At 46.7% G+C, this 14,608-nt stretch overlaps 1 protein-coding gene across 1 annotated transcript in view; it reads right to left on the bottom strand.

The window, feature by feature from the left end:
- Positions 1-242: 242 nt before the first annotated feature.
- The window catches only part of LOC309547715 (interferon alpha/beta receptor 2-like), a 35,165-nt gene continuing 20,799 nt past the window's right edge, over positions 243-14,608 (bottom strand). Inside the window, exons 5-7 of the mRNA XM_082247663.1 lie at positions 7,573-7,735; positions 5,057-5,187; positions 243-1,011 (exon numbers count right to left, since the gene is read on the bottom strand). Coding sequence (XP_082103789.1) covers positions 331-1,011; positions 5,057-5,187; positions 7,573-7,735 — 975 coding nt within the window. The 3' untranslated portion in view covers positions 243-330. The remainder of the gene's footprint in view (positions 1,012-5,056; positions 5,188-7,572; positions 7,736-14,608) is intronic.

The following is a 14,608-nucleotide window of genomic DNA, read 5'->3' as shown; positions in this document are numbered from 1 at the left end:
GAGTTACCTTTTAGGTATTTGTTGTTTGATACTGTGTCTACACTTCTGGATCTTGGAGGGTGAGCCACAGGGGTACCTTTTAAATTATGTGCCAATATAATAAAAAGTTACATTTTCTAATTTTCCTGAGATTATACTCCATGAAATGTCTTTATTTTTTACACAGCTATGTTTCAATTCTGTACATTATGTACAGAAAACCAAAGGCTCCATATTAACCTTTTCTAATCACCTGAGTTCCAATGCTATTTCACGGTAAAAAAAAAAAAGGATATAAAAAAGAAAATATATAAAAAATACAAGTGGTAATAAAATTGTATAGTGTCCAGTTCACCGTGTCATGTACCCTGAAACAACATGATCATCCACATCACAATTATCACCATCATCTGAAAAGTCCTCTTCATAATTATCACTGCCATACTCAATTGCCATTGGTTGCAAATCTACTAATACACTGGATATACATGCATTGATGTCCCCATTGAGTGAGAACCCTTGTCCTGAGTTCATATCTGGTTCTTCAGTTGGCTTTACTTCCAAAGTTCCTCCAGTTTTGAGACCTGTCCATGTATTTGTTGGATTTCCTATACATATTGAGTTTAGATTGACGTTGAAGACCCCACTGTTGTTGAACGGAAGGTCTGGCGATGATTCAAAGGCAGTGGTTGGTATTGGTGAGAAGCTCCCAGATGAATCTGTTATTATGTCCAAGTCTACTGGGTGCGTTGTGGAGATCCTCTCTTCATCCGAGGATCCAGTCATCTGACCACTGGACTCTAAGGATGAAGAATTACTTGAAAGTACTGGACCACTGCTGTCTCCTGCACTGGTGTCACTGTCCAACAGTTTTTTTCTGCTGGCGTAGCCTCCTTCTTTGTACTGGTCTTTATCTTCTTGGCTTTTCTCCACATCTAGCTCCTGACTTACTACTTCCACTGGTACAATGTATGCCGCAGAAGGGCACTCGTTACTTGCACTGTATCTACTCTCCGACTGGGGCAAGGATTTCTTAAGTGGAAAAAAAATGGCATAGTTAAACATAATACATATCTATGATAACAAAGCAAAATGTCATCTAAACAGTTAAATGCAAGGCTGAGATATCTGTATTACTGTTCAGTCAGTCTTATGATCCATACAATAGCTTAAAGCAGGCATGTCCAATCTGCGGCCCGCGGAACTCCAGACAGTCTCCTGCATTTACGATTATTTTTTTTTCGTCTTGTGGTTTCTGTCAGGCAAGCGGCCAGCCTCTAACTAGCTGACCACACTGATGCATTCTGGGAGTTGTAGTCCATGGCCATGCTCAATCTCCTAGTGGGTGGAGACTTGAGAGCAGCGCAGCCAGCCAGGAAACGACAACTCCCAGATCTTGGAGGCAGGCAGAGGCAGGGAGCGCTAGGGAGTCAGGACACATGTGACTTGATTGACTCAGGCTGCGGGGCTGAGCACTGGCAATTTTACTTGACCCCAGGACAGGAGCATCAACCCCCCCCAGTACTGGAGGAAGCTGTGCAGGGACCTGCTGAGCTGGCAGCTGCCATTGCTGAGGTGAGACCCTGACACCCCCAGCTGACCCCCACATCCCATCTATATTTAGTTAGGCGTTTTGCTTCAGCTCAGATGTGAACAGGGGCCATTGAAATGAAAAGGATTTTGCTTGTTGGGCGTTTTGAGACTTCAGAGATGAGCGTTTTAAGAGCTGAAATACGCTCAGGTGTGAACAGGGCCTGAAGCTCAAAAAATTACATGAACTTCTTTTTTGGCAGATTACAAGCATTTTTGTTAGATGTCAATGCCTGTCTCCAAACACCTGCAGAAAAACGCCTGAAAAAACGCCCCAAAAAAAAAAAAAAAAAAAAAAAAAAAACACCTGAAAATGATAGGCTTAGGTGTGAATAGAGCTTTCGTGTTCCTTATTGAGAAAATTTACAAATAAAGTGTATCTAAACCCAGAACTTAAAACGTAGCTATTGCAGCTTGCCATTCCTCAGATGTCGTGGCTGAATAATTATTTTTTCACCCGGTGGTCCTGCCAGTAACACTTCCTGTCCAAAGGGTGACAACACTCACTCCCCGTACCGTATTCCATGGAGAAGCTGCGTTGCCACCCCAGGAGGGAAAGTGTGCTAAGGCTACAGAACACCTCATGCTCTCCATATAATGGAGGGGAAGGGTTCCATCATCCTCATCTGACAACAATACAACTGATAAGAAAGCAGCTTGGGCATAGAGCTTTAGAGCTTCAGAAGTTGTCAGTCAGAAAGATTTCTAGAAGAATCAACAGGTATTTTGTTCATGTTTAGAACAGTGTTAGGGCTCTTTCACACGGGCGATCCGATCAGATTCGCCTGTCAGTTTTTTAGGCGGACCTGATCGGATCCTCCATGCAGCTCTATGGGGCAGCGGATGTCAGCGGAGACACCTCCGCTGACACCCGCTGCCATCCGTATCCGATCCTGTCCGTGAAATCCGGACAGATGGAAACCCTATTTTTCCATCTGTTCAGGGATCGGATGAGAGCGGACAGGCGGTCCGCTCTCATCCGATCCCCCATAGAGAGCAGCGGGAGCTGTGACACCTCCCTCTCCGCACTGCAAGCGGAGACGGAGCTGTCATCTGCCGGCTCAGCGGGGATCGGCGGATCGATCCTCGCTGAGCAGCACGGATCTGCCTACGGAGGCAGACCGTGTGAAAGAGCCCTTAACTAAAAGACTCTCATTGTTCTATTTAACAGATCAAGACTGACAGATTAGAAGACCTTCAATAGGATTTGAATACCCTTCAAAAGGTTTTATGCAGACAGGTATGGACTGGTGGGCTGCAGGTCCCATTTTTCAGTAAAAGTGAGGGTCTTCAAGACCTAAACTGTTTGTTACCCGAACAATGCATATTCCTGATACGCGTCTGCTGTACCATGTACTTGAATGAGAACGTATCCTCTTTTCTTTGTATTGCTTGCTTTCTGTGAAATCCCTGGTGTTCCTGCTAGTCCCACTGCTTTCCTATTAAAAACTGACCACACTAAGCAGGAGAACACAACGTGGTCAGCTCTCTAGCTATGCTGGGAATTCAGCCTGCTCTCCTCAAATCATCAGACTTGTCCTGACACGCCCCCTCTGTACAGCCCTACACTGGAAGAATTAGCGACCTGGCGCCTAGGGTTCACTGCAAGAGGTTGTCCTGTCCCTTTTGCGCCCCCTCCCCCCAACCACTCACCAAGTGGACGGACTTCCGCGCCGTCCGAAAATTTAGGCCGCGGCCTTTCGGCCTTCTTCAGTGAGAGAACGGGGAACTGGCACCCTCTTGTGGTGGCCGGGAGTTTGACAAGCAGTAACTAATGGCTGTTTCCCCTGCCTGTCCATCTCCTTCCCCAAGAGGAGAGGTAAGTTTTTGCAGGCTTCATCTCCCTGTCCACTTACCTTTGCTTAAAAGTTAAGTGGACAGGGAGTGTGGTTATTATTATTATTATTATTAATTTATTTTTTTTAATTAATACATTTTTCTTTTTTTTAATTATTAAAAAAAAAAATTTTTTTTCAATTATAAAAAAATAAAAAATAATGTATTTTTCTATTTTTTTTTTCAATTATAATAAAAAAAATTATATATTGTATAATAATATTTTTTTTTTCCCCTCATCGCCATGCCACAGCCAAAGGCCCCTTTCACATGGGCTGTCTGATCAGGTCCTGCCTGTCAGTTTTTTCAGGCAGACCTGATGGGACCCTTCAGTCTCCTCTATGGAGCAGTAATCTGCTGTCATCTGATTCTGTCTGCCAAAAACAGATGGATGGTGGTTCTATATTCTATCCATCCCGTGGATCGGATCAGATGGCATCGGATGGAAACAGACGGTCTGTTTCCATCTGATTGCGCTAAAGAGGAGAGTGGGGTTCTAGTCGTCTTTGTGTGTAAATTATTTAGTATGTTAGTTATTTTTTTGGAAATAAAGCTTGGTTGTTTGTTTAAAAAAAAAAAAAATATTTTAGCTGGCTCCTAGATTTCAGGAAAATTTGTCAAGCCCTGGTTTACAATCACCTTGATGTGTGTGTGTGTGTGTGTTTGTATATATATATATATATATATATATATATACACACACACACATATATACACACACACACACATATATATATATATATACACACATACATACATACATACATACAAATACATATATATATATATACATACACACACTATATATTGTACACACACACACTTTTTTTTTTTATTATAAAACTATTATACATGAAAAAAATAAGAACAGTTTCCTTCCTCTGTTTTATGCTCAGTTATTTTTAATTATTTTATCAAAGTCCTTGGACAGCAAGGTAACCATCCCACATGTTGCTCCAAGGCCGAAAACTTCAAAGTGAACTAATGGACTAGGCTACAGCTGGAGGCTCCTTATCTTCTGGGAACAAAGAGCTTTACATGACAAAACTATTTTATGCAAGGCTGAGCTTCAGATAACCGCATACATCCTCTCCCCCACCCATATACAATATTCCTTAATGATTGCCTGTAGAATGATAAATATGGGTTTTCACTGGGGGTTCATTTAAGCCTCTGCGGCTTCTCCCATACATGGCCTACTGTCCAGGAAGTGAAGCTTCAAGGATCCGTGGTGCAGAAGAAAAGATGTGGCGTGGTCTGCACTACAGCTTAGGGGACTTTTGTAAAGGGGAACTAAAACTCCACTCTTCTGCCATTCACATAAATCTGTGCAGTATGTCTTATTAGAAAATCGGTACCAGAAAGTGTTCATTTCATGGTCCCCCAATAAGCTCAGTGGTTTGATCCACCAACCCCTACTATGCCCTTTGGTAACATAGGAACTGACAGAAGAAAACCACAGCAGCAGGGGGCCAAGAGATGTACAATCCCCCCCCAAATATCTTACACTGTAGGATCTCTAGCACTGTGGAGATGGGAACTTTGGCCAGAGCAGCACTGAGTCAAATCTACAGAATAAAAGAACAACAAAAGAAGCCAGCTCACTATAATGTAGAACTGGTAAGACAAAAAAGACATTAAATGTACGCACCAGGACTTTTGGGAAGAATTTCCTGTGCATGCCTATGTATCCGGCTCTGTCTAGTGCAAATAAACACAGTAATATTCCAAGGAACAGTAAGATGCCGCACACGGCAGAGAGAATCACATACGTTCTGTCATCTGTAATAAGAAAAACATGGGGTCATGTATAAGATTGATGGCTAAAAGAAAGCTACAGGGTATTTTCAGTGATTACACATTATCATATATTATACATTATAAGTGTTTTAACACAAAATTCACACAGCTTTCACCTATTTGTTCAATTGAATCCAATAAGAATGTTTGAATCTTGGATGAAAAGCTGTGAAAGAACATTTATAGAAAGAGCCCTATGAGCCAATATTGAAAAAAAAAAAAAAAATGTACCTTAACCGCTTCCATACCGGGCCAATTCTGGCATTCTTCTCCTACATGTAAAAATCATTTTTTTTGCTAGACAATTACACAGAACCCCCAAACATTATAGATATTTTTTAGTAGAGACCCTAGAGAATAAAATGGTGGTCATTGCAATCTTTTGTCACACAGCATTTGCGCAGCAATTTTTTAAATTATTTTTGAAATAAAAAAAAATAAATAAACTCTTTCATGAATTAAAAAAAATAAAAAAAACAGTAAAGTTAGCCCAGTTGTTTTGTATAATGTGACAGATGATGTTACACCGAGTAAATAGATACCCAAAACACCACTTAAAATTGCGCACACTCGTGGAATGGCGCCAAACTTCGGTACCTAAAAATCCCTATAGGCTATGCTTTAAATTTTTTTTACAGGTAACCAGATTAGAGTTAAAGGGGAGGTCTTGCAGAGCGGAGCCGCTATGATTGTTTTTACTGTGCAGGGAATCGCCGGCAGAAAAAAAAAAAAGATATCTGAACGATGCCTGCAGCTGCACCCATCATTCAGATATCTCCACTGAAAGAACAGGATGTCATATGACGTCCAGCCTTATGGAAGTGGTTAAAAGTATTTTTTTTATTAACATTTTTTACTACCGATTTTTTTTTTTTTTGCTCTTCCATAATTTCAAAATCCTTCCTGAAGTGAATATCTGAATGCCAGACAAACACAACCAGCCCTCCTGCTAAACAACTTCTGATCTAAATCTGACCAAAACTAATGCCGGCCATAGACTGTTTGAATCTCAGCCAGTCCCTGCTGTACATGGGCAGGCTAAATGTACCAAGTTGATCGATTAAACTGGTTACAACCAGCCTGCCAGAATTCACTTGCTGGTATAGCCGCTAGCAATAATAACCGTCTCCTCCTGATGGGGACGGCTTCCCCTGCCAGGAGAAGACAATGGCACAGCAACCCATGGTTACAGGAAATAAATGCGCACTGTGTATTAGCTTGCCTTAGGCTATTTAGAGATTGTTTCGTTTTCATCAGTCTAACACTGGCCATAGTCTAGTCTAATCTAGTTCAAAAATTTCCTTTCAAGTGGTAGTAAACTCCACTTTTTATCTTGTACCTTCAGGTACACGTTTAGGAGATATTTACATGTGAAGCAGCTGGTGACGTCACTGGCACATGGGCACTGTGCGCTCAATGGACAGCATGCAACTCCCCTGCTTTCCATTTGGTAGTGCTGGTGCTTGGCGATTGGTCCAGAGCTCATATGGGTTGAGATGATAGTCCAAAGCCCTGTGTAAGTGAAGGCCTGATGCATTTTATTGCAATCTCTGTTTTAAAGTGCAAGTCCAACTAAACACTAAAATCCCTGCATCTGCAGACATCCACAATCTACCACTAACCTATCTAGCCTTTTAAAGAAGAGATCAGTATACATACCTTTTTTAAGCCGATCCGACTCAATCCCACGCTGAGCTGTCAGCTGCGGCTTCACTGTGGAGGCGGATGCAGAGGACACATCTGACAACGGAAGCCCCATAGTAACTCTATCGGTGACGTCACTCCCCATTCATTTCACAGCTGTAGTCAGCCGTGTCCTCTGCAGAGCTTCCGCCGCTGGACACTGGGTCGGATCAGCTTAAAAAAGGATACCGATTTCTTCTTTACAGGGCTAGATAGGTTAGTGTTAGATTGTGGATGTCTATAGATGCAGGGATTTCAGTTTTAGGGTGGACTTACACTTTAAGGGCTGGTTCATACCAGAAACACGCTTGTGTTCCTGTGCACTTTGAGTGCAGTGCTTTTTAAGACCATCTGAATGGGCTAAAATCGCACAGCATCACACCATGCACTACTTTTAAAAATGCACAGCCAGCAGATGGCATAGTACTTTGGTACCATGCTTTGCAGTGCAGGCAAATGAACTGGGTTTGCCATCTGCCTTTGGGGTGTCGTTACCTTTACATTGACACCCGCTGCAGGTCGCAGGCACTGAGCATTTTGAACTTGGAGCAGAAAACGCAAACAGAACGTGGGTTTCCCACACTGCATTGCAGTGCAAACAAGCACTAAAAAGAGGAGTTACTTTTCTGTATCAATGTAATACAACCATTACAATGTAAAAGCAACATAATAGTGTTGTCGTACCTCTGGATACTTCTGGGATGAGGACACATTTCTGTGGGGATGGTTCAAAAGTTCCTATATTGGAACCCGCTTTTACGTCCGCCCACACACAGTAATTTGCATTTGGCCGCAGTTTTAGGATATCTGTAGAATTCAGACTATTCAACGTTTTGGTGTGCCAACTCTAAAAAGGAAAAGAGCAGAAAATTGTTAGTAAGGACTCAATAAGTATCAGTTAAAAAGTACACGTGGTATTATCATTAGAATACTAGTGTTTCATACAGGATTCTCTCCTGTACTGAAATTGTTTAATCTGATTTTACTGCACACTGAGCTTCTCAGCAAGTCAGAGAGCTTGCCTCATTTTCGTTTCCGGCCTGGAGAACATCATCATCAAGAAATCATCATCATCATCATCAAGACTTGGATCCCCAGTTTTACCATTTCTGGTCTGCCCCTTTCATTAATTTGGCTTTCAGTTATTTCAAACATGGGGGCTCAGCATCACATGTGGGCATTACCTAAGGCTGGCTACATGCAAATGCAGCCTGCCTAGGATCGTCCACTTCTCCAGACTGATATCCACCCATAAAGGCATTTTAATATTTGCATAACTCCTCCACTAAGCAGGAGAACACAATGCGGTCATTTCTTGAGCTGTACTGGGAACATAGTGTGCCTCTCCTTCAATGTCCCCCACTGCAGAGTCGTTTGCTGGGAAGATCAGTGTGCTGCTGTTCCCTACCCCCCTCCTCCTCCGCTCTTATGCAGCTGAGAACAGAGAATATGTGATTGCTAAAAAAGGAAAAAAAAAAAAAAAAAAAAAACAGAATTTTTGTAAAATCTTACCGTAAAATTCCTATCTCTGAGTCCTGACAGTCGCCGCCCATTCATACAGTCTTCACCAATGGGTATTGACCTCTTATCCATAGGAGCAAGCTAGGCATAAGACTTGTTAGAAATAAAGCAATTTACATAGACACACCTGTAGGGGGCTGTACCACTGGTCCCATACCCCCCTGCTATCAGAATTCCCAACTCAGTTTGGTAGCAAGCAGTTAAAGTCCAAATTAATCCCAAAAGAGGGGCGGGGGCGGCGACTGTCAGAGGACTCAGAGAAAGGAATTTTATGGTAAGATTTTACAAAAATTCAGTTTTCTCTTATGTCCTCAGACAGTTGCCGCCCACTCATACAGTCTTCACCAATTGGATGTCCCAAAGCAGTGTAGACATGAGGGGTGGGAAGCGCAACCGTCACAAAGGCAACGCAGCACCCAGGTCAGAGAAAGGAACCTTATCTGAACAGAAAGGTAAAAACTCTGGGTAACAGAAAAGCTCAACTGGCGCAAACAACCCAGGAAAGCAAACAAGGGGGAAAACACCCCAACAGATAGAGACCGGCCAACGCCATGACCCCCTCAAGGCACTGCCGCACACAGAACTTTGCAGTCAAAGGAGGCATCTGCTGATGCCAAAACATCAAGTTTGTAGAACTTGGAAAAGGTGTGCACAGACGACCAAGTCGCTGCCTTGCACACCTGGGCCACCGAAGCCGGATGTCGGAAAGCCCATGATGCACTCACCGCTCTGGTAGAGTGCGCCTTGACAGGGAAGGGTGGCACCCGCTCCCTAATAGAATAGGCCTGTACAATAGTCTGCCTGATCCATTTTGAAATGGTTGCCGCAGACGCAGCCATACCATTCCGAGGTCCCTCGGGAAGGACAAAAAGGGAATCCGACTTCCTGAAGGATTCAGTAGACGCCAGGTACACCCTGATCGCCCGGACTACATCCAAGGAATGCAAGGCAAACTCCTTAGGATGTGTAGGATTCGCACACAGCGAAGGCAAGACAATATCCTCATTCAGGTGAAAATCTGAAACCACCTTAGGAAGGAAAGCTTGGTTAGGTCGCAAGACCACCTTATCCTTATGAACAACCAGGTAAGGGGAGCGCCATGACAGGGCCGCCAACTCCGACACTCTGCGGGCAGATGTGATCGCCACCAGGAAGGCAACCTTCCGAGACAGCACAGGCAGAGGAATCTCCCGAATGCTCTCAAAGGGAGGACGTTGCAAAACGGACAGGACCAAATTCAAGTCCCAAGGAGGTAAAGGCGCTCTCCTAGGAGGAGCCAAATGACGCACCCCTTGAATAAAGGTGCGTACCAAAGAGTTTGACGCCAAGGGGCGCTGGAAAAGGATTGCCAGTGCAGACAACTGACCCTTAATCGTGGTCAGCGCAAGACGCTAGTCCACACCAGTTTGCAGGAAGGCCAACACCCTTGCCACCGAAAAGGAGCAAAGATGGATGCCCCTGGATTCACACCAGGCAAAATAAGCCTTCCAGGTACGGTAATAGATCTTACCAGACGAGGCCTTCCTAGGCTTGAGCAGGGTAGGAATGACGGCCGACGAGAGACCCCGATCTCTCATGACCTGGCTTTCAACAGCCACGCCGTTAAAGCCAGCAAACATAAAGCAGAATGGAAGATCGGCCCCTGAGACAGCAGATCGTCCCGTAACAGGAGCCGCCAGGGAGGCTCGACGACCAGTTGTATGATGTCCGCGTACCGAGACCGGCGCGGCCAGTCCGGGGCCACCAGAATCACCAACTTCGGTCCCGAGACCAACCTGCGAAGGAACCTGGACAACAACTGAATCGGGGGGGAAGGCATAAATCAGTCGATACTGATTCCAAGGCACCACCAGCGCATCCGAGGTGTCTGCCAGAGGATCGCGCGTTCTTGCCACGAACCTTCCTACCTCGTTGTTTAGCCGGGACGCGAACAGATCCACATCCGGGGATCCCCATCGCGCACACAGCATCTGAAACACCTCCGGGTGTAGGGACCATTCCCCCTGGTCCAGGGTCTGGCGGCTCAGATAATCGGCCTGCCAATTCTCCACACCCGGAATGTGAACTGCCGAAATCGCCGGGACGTGTGTCTCGGCCCAAGACAGTCACTTCCTGGGCCGCCCGGGCACTCCTGGTGCCCCCTTGGTGATTGATGTAAGCCAACGCAGTGGCGTTGTCCGTCTGCACCCGCACAGGGCGGCCCTGAAGATGATCCGACCAACGGAGTAAGCACAGTCTGATCGCTCGCAGTTCCAAGACGTTTATCGGCAGGGAGGATTCCTCCTCCGACCAAGTGCCCTAGGCAGACAGAGTGCCCAGAACGCCACCCCAGCCCGATAGGCTGGCGTCTGTGGTTATCACCGTCCACAAAAACGGCCGGAAGGACTTCCCCCTCCGTCGTAGCCGGAGACTGGAGCCACCACAGAAGATCCTCTCTGGCATGGCGACTCAAAGATATCCTCCTTTCCAAGGATTGAGGAAGCCTGTCCCACCTGGCTAGGATTTCCGCTTGGAGAGATTGTGTGTGGAACTGTGCAAACGGTATCGTCTCGAAGGCTGACACCATCAATCCCAGGGAACACATGCAGGTCCTGAGTGACGAGGATTCTCTGTCCCTGAGGGACCTGACCTCGTACTGCAGAGTCTGGAGCTTGTCCTCCCGCAGAAAGACTTTTGCTTGGGCGGAATCCAGGACCATCCTCAAGTAAGGGAGGCGAACAGAAGGAGACAAAGTAAACTTCTGAATGTTGATGGTCCACCCGAACTCCTGGAGCGTCTGAACCGTAGTTGACAGATCGCGTAAGAGGCTCTGACTGGCACTCGACCTTAACAGGAGATCGTCCAGATATCCCAAAATCGCAACTCCCTGCGCCCGTAACAGGGCTAGAACAGGAGCCAGCACTTTGGTAAACACCCTTGGAGCCGAAGCGAGACCGAAAGGTAACGCCACAAACTGATAGTGTTCCTCCGCGATAGCGAATCGGGGGTACCTCTGATGACCCTCGAAGATGGGGATGTGTAAATACGCATCCTTGAGGTCGATGGAAGCCAGGAAATCTCCCGGGCTCAGGGAGGCCACCACCGAATGGAGGGATTCCATGCGGAATTTTTGAACCCGCACAAAGCGGTTCAGAGCTTTCAAGTCCAGAATTGGATGTACCTTGCCCTCCTTTTGTGGGCACAGTGAACAGATTTGAGTAAAACCCCCAAAATCTGTCCCGATGTGGCACCGGGACGATTACCCCCTGGGCGAGAAGATCCTGAACCTCCCGATGAAGACCTTGCAAACGATCTGGGGTCAAATGAAGATTTGAGGGAAAGAACCTTTCCGCTGGCCGCGAAAGGAATTCGATCTTGTAACCTGATTGAATGATTTCCTGAACCCACCTGTCCGGAATCCGGAGCAGCCAAGGTTTGAGAAAACCATGCAGATGTCACCCCACCCCTGGAACGGGTGAGGGCGTCCCTTCAGGTCGAGGCAGACTGGGCCACCGCGCCAGCTTGGGCTGCTTTTGACTTGCCCGCCCAAGGCTTCCTTTGGCCGCCATGGCCTTTGAAGGGTTTGCCCTTGTCCTGTGCCTTGAAGGCACGAAAGGACCCCCGATTTGGTTTAAAGGAAGGGCCCCGCTTACCGCGGAAAAACTTATCCTTGGGATTCTGGGGCAGCAAAGTGCTCTTGCCCCCAGTGACCCCTTTTACCAATTCGTCCAGGGAGTCCCCAAAAAGGTGATTCCCCGCATAAGGGATGTCAGACACCGTCTTCCTGGAAGTCTGGTCAGCTGACCAGCTCTTCAGCCACACCAAACGACGGGTTATCACCGCGACAGCAGACAGTCCTGCGGCTAAAGGGGCCTCATCCAAGGCTGCTTCACACAGGTACAGGACAGCCTGAATAATCTGGTCCACCATCTCCAAAGTAGTAGGAGGGGCAGAATCAGCCACAAGGGTGCGTCTGAGCACCTTGGTCCAATCTACCACAGTCTGAGAGACTATCACGAAAATAGGTTTCATCAAGGAACCCGCCACCATATAGGAGTGGCGAGCAAGAGATTCCATCCGCAGGGTCCCTGAACACCGTAGAATCCTCCGTGGGCATAAGAGAGGCCTTGTTCAATCTGGACACAGTGTGATCCACTTTAGGGGTCACGGACCAGCGCAAATCCGTAGGAGACGCAAAGGGACAACGGAGCTGAAACCATTTTGGTACCACAAAATTGCTCTTCAAATTGCGCCATTGCTCGTTCACCGTTTCGTGAAACTCAGCGGGACAAGGAAACACCTGTGCCGCCTTCTGGGTTCTACGGGTCCCAAAAGGAAGACCGCTTACCTGGTGGGTTGGGCTCATCCTCTAAATATAGTGTATCTTTAACAGCGGTAATAAGCGCAGACATAGCAGCGCGTTCTCTGGCCGTTCCAGGGGGGGAATCATCCCCCTCCTCATCCCCCGCCTCCCCATCCGAGTGAGAGGACTGAGAACCTTCAGGGGATACACAGTCTATGGCAACCATATCAGACTCTGAATCAGAGGAGAGAGAAAGCTTAGGCCTTTTTCTAGAATCCCGTTCAGACATCAATAGATCCACCTTGGACACTAAAGTCACAAGTGCAGCAGTAATCGCAGATGATTCAGACGTACCTGAATCATCCACCAAAGCTGGGGGGAATTTGCTGTCCTGGGACTCCATAAAAGCTTTTATGGTGCTGACGCTTTAAATCGCAATAGCGGCGATCCCACCGCAATAGGGACTAGACTGAAATACCCCACAGGTAGGAATAAAACTCATAGTCAGGAGATATCCCCCAAAAAACAGCAATAAAAGACCCCCAGGAGTGTCTCCATGCTTGCTGACGATCTCTCTGCATGAGGAAAGGAAGTGATGTCACACCGCTAGAGGCTAAACAGGACTCGGACTAAAGAAAAATGGCTGCCCATAGGAATCAATGGGAGGCTCTGGGAAAATGGCCGCCGAACACATGTATAAAACAAACCGCCACACAAACAAGATGGCGCCCGAAGGGCGCGATACACTACTACAGAAAATGGCTGCTGAAGTGCCCATAGTGAAGCCAGAGCAGCCGCTCATACCCAAAATGGCGGCCCTGCGGTGTTTCACCGCTGCGGGCCGCCCACACATGTCTGTACCCCAGTAAAAAACACACTAATAGTGCCACAAGGTTTAGGGACCCCCAACAACCCCCCACAGAGCGTCCTGGACGCGGTAGAGCCCCTGCAGGGACCAGGAGGAATGCGAGCCCCAGACACACAGACATGAGGGGAGAGAAAAACCAGCAGACTGTCATCCCCAGACAGAGGCCCCACACAGAATGTACTCACCGTACCAGGATGGCGTGGTCGCCTCTCTACGACGGGAAGCCTCCCACCCCAGGTGGCGGGGTTGCCCTCAGCCAAAACATGACTCTAGCAACGCATGGACCCGCGGTTGAGGCGTCCTAGCGAGGTGGCCACCTCGCGGGCTTTTGTCCCTGAGGACAGGTCGTTTGCGCGGCCAGGGCGTACTCATAGCCTGCTAAGCGCTCGATGGCGGGCTGGGATTCCATTAGGTTCTCTGTCCTGGGACACCAGGACAACCAGTCCAATTCCCAGCTCCACAAACACTGTAGTCTTCCGAAGATTGGACTAACTAAGCGCTGGAACAAATAAAAAGCTAGTAGTGCAAGAAAACACTTAGCAGAAAATAAAAGTAATAAAACAGAAGAAAGGCGGAGACTGTAGCCCCAGCACAGGGATAGCCTATCTTACTCCTAACTAGGCAGAAGACAAACTGAGTTGGGAATGCTGATAGCAGGGGGGTATTGGACCAGTGGGACAGCCCCCTACAGGTGTGTCTATGTAAATTGCTTGGTTTCTAACAAGCCTTATGCCTAGCTTGCTCCTATGGATAAGAGGTCAAAACCCATTGGTGAAGACTGAGTGGGCGGCAGCTGTCAGAGGACGTAAGAGAAAGTAAATTTTTTCTTTTAATATCTATACAAAGAGGTTTTGCTCTTTATTTCTTCTGTAATTGAATGGGTTGTTTTACAAGGTGATCGTTTACAATCCCTTTAAGTCTTCCTCCTCTCCCATATTTGGTATATCATTTTTTGAAAGGGGGGTTTTGACAGGTATGCACTCCCACTTGGATTGATGTTCTCCTTTCCCCTCCCTCCCTGCAGTGTTCTGGGACTTATCGCAGGTCCC

This window comes from Pelophylax lessonae (genome assembly GCF_965119305.1).
Source record: "Pelophylax lessonae genome assembly, chromosome: 2".
NCBI lineage: Eukaryota > Metazoa > Chordata > Amphibia > Anura > Ranidae > Pelophylax > Pelophylax lessonae.
Note: the sequence above shows the minus strand (reverse complement) of the source record. Positions and strands in the feature narration are given on the sequence as shown.